The 6556-nt window shown below is 48.4% G+C and overlaps 1 protein-coding gene across 1 annotated transcript in view; it reads left to right on the top strand.

Annotated features, from left to right (window-relative positions):
• Nucleotides 1-4124: 4124 nt before the first annotated feature.
• The window catches only part of ISCA1 (iron-sulfur cluster assembly 1), a 17129-nt gene continuing 14697 nt past the window's right edge, over nt 4125-6556 (top strand). The window contains exon 1 of the mRNA XM_006139846.3: nt 4125-4231. Within this exon, the coding sequence (XP_006139908.1) occupies nt 4151-4231 (81 nt within the window). The 5' untranslated portion in view covers nt 4125-4150. The remainder of the gene's footprint in view (nt 4232-6556) is intronic.

Genomic DNA, 6556 nt, shown 5'->3' on the forward strand with positions numbered 1-6556 from the left:
GTTACAGGTTGCAAACTCCTTTAGCACTCCACCCCACCCCCTCCCCCACCTCATTTCCACACCACAGAACGGCTGCTGGTCTGAGATAAAAGCCCATAATTTTTATGTACTCCTGAAAACTCTCCCAACATACTATTTCATGGACCTATGCCAGTTGTAAATGACATTAGGTAGGCCTGGTCCCCTGACAAGCAGATATATGACTTGGTGCTTAAATGCAAAACAGTTAACCAAGTTAGAAACAGCTGTATTAAGGGTGAAGCAGGCTGTTACACAGGCTCCTCCATCAGAAAATTCAGAACTAGATTTTAAAAATAGTATTTCAGGGGAACCAGCAGTTAGCGTAATGGCTATGTGGCTGGACTCCCACGTAGTCGACCGCGGTTTGCGTCCCAGACCCGGTGGCTTAAAACTCACACCGGGTGCGTGTGCGTGCGTGCCCAGGATCCCGAGAGGAGAATGGAGGAGAAGGGATTGCGGCGTGACCATCACCCCCTGGGGGGTGATTTCTCGCTTTCTGTCTCTCTGTCTCTCTCTGTCTGGTGAGCACACACGCCCTATAGCGAAAACCTCTCCAAAAAAAAAAGATTAAAAAATAAAAAATAGTAGTTCAGCATCCCAGGACCAGCAGGTGGTGTAGTGGTTAAAGCGTTGGACTCCCACATGGCTGACAACAGTTCAAGTCCCAGACCCAGTGGCTTGAAACTCACCAGGCACACATGCGTGCATGCCAAAAATCTCAAGAAGAGAAGAGATTGTGGCGTAGCCATCCCCCTGTGAGGGGCTGATTTCTCACTTTCTCTCACTCTGTCTCAGGCGAGTGCACAAACCCTATAGTAAAAATCTTTGAAAAAAAAAAAAATACATCATTTCAGTATCTGTAAAATAGCCACACCAGCACTAATGTCTTCCTCAATTCAAAGGTGTATGGTTAGGGTGAGATCCAGGGTTCTTTAGTAATCTGTAAAGTGAAAAACAACTGTAACATTTCAGTAATTGAAAAAATTACACATGACGTCTTTTATTATCAATTTTTAGAGCAGTTTTAGGTTCAGAGTAAAATTGAGCAGAAAAGACAGAGTTCCGTGTGTCCCCTGACCCCACACATACCACTCTCCCCACTGTCATTGTGCACCACAGTAGTAGAAAGCGAACTTGGACATGTCATCACCGAGTCCGTGTTTGACATTAGGGTTGAGGCTGGGTGTTGGACATTGTATACATTTTGGCAAGTGCATGGTGACATTACAGTCCCATGCAAAACGTGTCATCTTTAAATATCCATTAATAATTAGGAGCATGTATTGAGTGCTACTCTTTTAAGGGCTTCTCACATATCAACACAGTATCTGTAGAAAGAGGGGCATGAGAAGTAAAATGCCTTATCCCAAACACCCAGCTAGTCAAAGATGAAGCCAAGAGACAAACCCACACTACAGCCTGCCTCTCAAACTGTTTTCTTCTGTTTAGCTAGTGCTAAGGGGGAAAGGCTATTGCATTTTTGTAGCAGAAGGACAATTACTTGATGGAACTTTGAATTACTTTTTGAACCTTGTAGATTCCAAAGGATCAAAGATTAAATTGGGCTCTAAAAATCCTTCACTGATCAGTTCTTTCCACTCCAAAACAAAAGAGCAAGAATCATCTATCCTCCCCACCAGGCTCCACAGACCCCCTTACCTCTGCCCCTTTACTTCTACCATTTCTGTGAGACTGTCACCTGCCCTTACGACGCCCCCCACCCCTTTCCACCTGCTAACTATGCTTCGCTCTGTCCTGTCAGGATCGCTCATCTTTCCCTGGCCCCCGTTTACCGGGCTCTCTGTGTTAGCCCTGGGTACATGTCTCTCTCTGTCTGGTGAGCACACACGCCCTATAGCGAAAACCTCTCCAAAAAAAAAAGATTAAAAAATAAAAAATAGTATTTCAGCATCCCAGGACCAGCAGGTGGTGTAGTGGTTAAAGCGTTGGACTCCCACATGGCTGACAACAGTTCAAGTCCCAGACCCAGTGGCTTGAAACTCACCAGGCACACATGCGTGCATGCCAAAAATCTCAAGAGGAGAAGAGATTGTGGCGTAGCCATCCCCCTGTGAGGGGCTGATTTCTCACTTTCTCTCACTCTGTCTCAGGCGAGTGCACAAACCCTATAGTAAAAAATCTTTGAAAAAAAAAAATACATCATTTCAGTATCTGTAAAATAGCCACGCCAGCACTAATGTCTTCCTCAATTCAAAGGTGTATGGTTAGGGTGAGATCCAGGGTTCTTTAGTAATCTGTAAAGTGAAAAACAACTGTAACATTTCAGTAATTGAAAAAATTACACATGACGTCTTTTATTATCAATTTTTAGAGCAGTTTTAGGTTCAGAGTAAAATTGAGCAGAAAAGACAGAGTTCCGTGTGTCCCCTGACCCCACACATACCACTCTCCCCACTGTCATTGTGCACCACAGTAGTAGAAAGCGAACTTGGACATGTCATCACCGAGTCCGTGTTTGACATTAGGGTTGAGGCTGGGTGTTGGACATTGTATACATTTTGGCAAGTGCATGGTGACATTACAGTCCCATGCAAAACGTGTCATCTTTAAATATCCATTAATAATTAGGAGCATGTATTGAGTGCTACTCTTTTAAGGGCTTCTCACATATCAACACAGTATCTGTAGAAAGAGGGGCATGAGAAGTAAAATGCCTTATCCCAAACACCCAGCTAGTCAAAGATGAAGCCAAGAGACAAACCCACACTACAGCCTGCCTCTCAAACTGTTTTCTTCTGTTTAGCTAGTGCTAAGGGGGAAAGGCTATTGCATTTTTGTAGCAGAAGGACAATTACTTGATGGAACTTTGAATTACTTTTTGAACCTTGTAGATTCCAAAGGATCAAAGATTAAATTGGGCTCTAAAAATCCTTCACTGATCAGTTCTTTCCACTCCAAAACAAAAGAGCAAGAATCATCTATCCTCCCCACCAGGCTCCACAGACCCCCTTACCTCTGCCCCTTTACTTCTACCATTTCTGTGAGACTGTCACCTGCCCTTACGACCCCCCCACCCCTTTCCACCTGCTAACTATGCTTCGCTCTGTCCTGTCAGGATCGCTCATCTTTCCCTGGCCCCCGTTTACCGGGCTCTCTGTGTTAGCCCTGGGTACAGTGTCTGATGCTCAGCAATACTGTAGACCCTAAGGCAGAATTAGGCCCTTGGGCAGCCAGGACAAGAGCTGAAGAATAACAGAGTTATTGGTACTCGCTATAAATGCGACTATTCACAGTGTTGCCTAGTCAACAGCTTACACTAGGGCTGGGCTTCAAATTCAGCATTAAAAAGAAAATCGAATTAGTCACCATTCAGCAGCACAACGCGCTCAGGTGAGATGGACGTTTGTTCCTTATATAACTCTGCAGTAACTCTGTATGCCCCCTTACATTTTTGGTAGAGGGCACGTGTGTTCCCCAGAGAGACGGAGAGAGAGGCAGAAAGCGAGAAATCGCCCCTCAGAGGGGGATAGCTGCGCTGCAATCCCTTCTCCTCGGGATTTTTGGCACGCACCCACCTGCGGCCAGCGTGAGTTTTAAGCGGCTGAGTCCAGGATCTGAACCACGGACCACTAGGTGGAAGTCCAGCGACGTAACCATTACGGCATATACTGGTCTGCCAAATCTACCTAGGTAGACCTTGAACGAGTAACAGAAATGTCTGTAGATGTCTGGGCACCCGAACCACTCAGCCTTGGAAAACAACTTGCTCTCGGTACTAGGATTTCTTCTGTTTTTGAGCCCCGACAGCCTATTACTATGTGCCACGGAAGCATTAACGGAAGTGGTGGCGCCGCACCTCGATCGGATGCCAGGTGGTTAAGCGCCGCGCCTCCGCAGTCAGAAAGGTCGGGAGTTTAGGCGTCCCCAGCCCCGTTCCCCGGTGGGAAGTGCTGAAGGAGTTCTCAAGCGCTGACGGAGGTCGCACCGGCTCAGCGCTCGGCGGCGACGACACTGCTTTCCGGCCCCTGCACCCACCTGCGTCGCTACCCGGCGGCCTGCGACAGCCTGGGCGCGCGTGCAGCCTCACCACCTGGCACCGCGAGGCCCCGCCCCTCGGCCCGTCACTCACGCTGCCCGCCCAATGGCGCCGGCGGCCGGGACCGCGAAGATGTCGGCCTCGTTAGTCCGGGCCACTGTCCGGGCTGTGAGCAAGAGGAAGCTGCAGCCCACCCGAGCCGCCCTCACGCTGGTGAGTGCCGCGACGCGCGGCCAGGCCCCTGACTTTGTCCCCTGTCGGTCTCCTGCGAGGGGAGGTCACGGCGAGGAGGAGCAGGGCCCCGCAGCACGCGGGCACGTCCGAGCGCCAGGCTGCCACTGTCCCTTCCTGCATCCCGTTAGGAGCGATCAACAAGCCTCGGGCGGGGCTGCCGCGCAGGCCCCCGGTGTCCAGGTACTACGTTTCCCGGCAGGCTGTGCGGCGGCCGCGGGGACCCGGGAGTACAGGCCGGGGTGTCAGCCGGGGTGTCCTCCGCGGCGACCTGAGGGCCGAGCGCCCGGAGCTTTCTGCCCGGCTGCTGTTGCCCTGCGTCTCCTCTTGCTTAGGGGTTGAACGTGCTAAATGGCAGGGTACCCAGTCGACAGACCCGAGCCCTTCCCTGGAGGTGCGCGGGCAGGGGCCAGGCGCCCCGAAGGGCAGCAGTGTCAGCGCGGTTCTCCCGTGAAGGAGAGCACGGTCACAACAAAGCACCCCCTCCCGCCCCGCCGACGAGGGCCGCGGCGCACAAAGGGTTACCTCCCAGTGTCCTGGGTGGCCGGCCCGGCGTTTTGGAAATACTCTCCATGTTTCCAGCAACCCTAGGCTTCGGAAGGACAAAGGAGATTTCACCCTGAGTTTGCAGCGTTTTCTGGGGGAAAGGTCAAGCACAGTCAGAGGGCACTAGAATACAAACTACAGATACTTAACAGAATCCGCTAAGGACACTGTATCCCAGCAGTGCTGTGCCATGTTTATAGTTGAGGGAAGATCCACATAACATAAAAATTTGCCATTTTAAAGGGTGCAAGGCATGGCATTTGGGATAGTCACAGCGTGTGCGACTATCACCTCTATCTCTTTCTGAAATATCTTCACCCCAGTAGGAAAGCTTGCAATGAATTCAGCATTCTTCTCACACCCCACTCTTATTTAAGGAGAATCCTTTGTGCAAGCATTCAACTAAAGTCTGGGATACATTTAAATTGTAGCAAAAAAAAAAGTAATCAGGTGGAAAAATTCATTTTTATAACAAATCTGTGTTTGGGCCCTTGAGATTATCCTAATTCCATAGCTTATTGCATTCTATTAATATATGTATTTTTCCTGTGCTAGCAAGCCCATTTTCATGTCTGGAAGAGATACCATGGAATCTAGAACTAGCCAACATCTTGAGAACTAGAGGCCAGGTCTCATACTTGGTGTCTCCTTTCAATCTCAGTAAAAATTATTCAAAATTAAAAGAATTCTTCCCACTACTAATGGCTGGTCCAGAAAGAGTCTGTAGAGACAAGTTTTTGCCCTTTTTTTCCCCTCCATCTTTTGGCATGTTACCTGTTTCTTCTAAATATCTGAGTTACTCCCTTCCTCTCCATTCTTACTCAGCTGTCAAGAACTCCTGGATTTCAGGACAAGAAATAAATGAAGTCTGCATCCCCACCCTCCAGGGATGCAGCAGTAGGCCAAGCCTTTGCCATTGCCACCAGGAATGATAACACGTCTCACATTTTCAGGCCTGATGTCTCCCTCGATTGCTCCCTTCTGCTTCATTATGCACTATCACAGCCGCTCCCAGTTCACACGCGCTCCATGGTGCCTGGCTCAGCTGTTCTAATTAACTTGCAGGAGTCTGTCGTTTGAACTCATCCTACTTTACATTATAGCTGACCTCAGAAGCTCTGTTCCAGTGATCTTTCTTAGAAACTAGTATCAGAGGAAAAGCACAACTGTATTGCTTTCCACCATGGCCTGTTTAGTGGGCTCACAGTTATCTTACTCCTGGTAGGTGCACCTCAGTCTCAAGATACTGCGGACCAAAGTGCTATTTGTGCTTGATTTTCAAGTGTTTTGCAAGCATTTTAACCCCTCATTGTTCTGTCCAGTGCAGAAGCAGTAAGGTGATTGAATCCTTAATGAGTGAGACAGGTAATAGCAAACAAAAATGTAATTCATTAAAACCATCGAGAGGAATGTCACTTGGACATGTAAATTTGGCTATCAGAACTTTGACATGTTGCAGCATATGAAAAGTGTTGTACTTAGGGAGTCTACTATAAGTCATCAGAGGCTATAAAAAGTAATTGATGACAACATCCATGTTGTCAACACTAAATTATCTGCATTAACTGATGCTAATCCTAAAGCACCTTGGTAATTTGCTGGAGAGAAGGGCTTATATCGGTGATGTGTTGCATATAAAATTGAAACAAACTGGGGGCAGTTCCTTGATTGGGTGTTTCAAGGCTCCAATCCACCACATCGTTGCGAGTGCCCTTGGACCCCTGCAAAGGCCATCCATGGAGGATAGGTGCCTCCCTTTCA

The sequence above is a fragment of the Tupaia chinensis genome, unplaced genomic scaffold (assembly GCF_000334495.1).
Source record: "Tupaia chinensis unplaced genomic scaffold, TupChi_1.0 Scaffold000007_1, whole genome shotgun sequence".
NCBI lineage: Eukaryota > Metazoa > Chordata > Mammalia > Scandentia > Tupaiidae > Tupaia > Tupaia belangeri.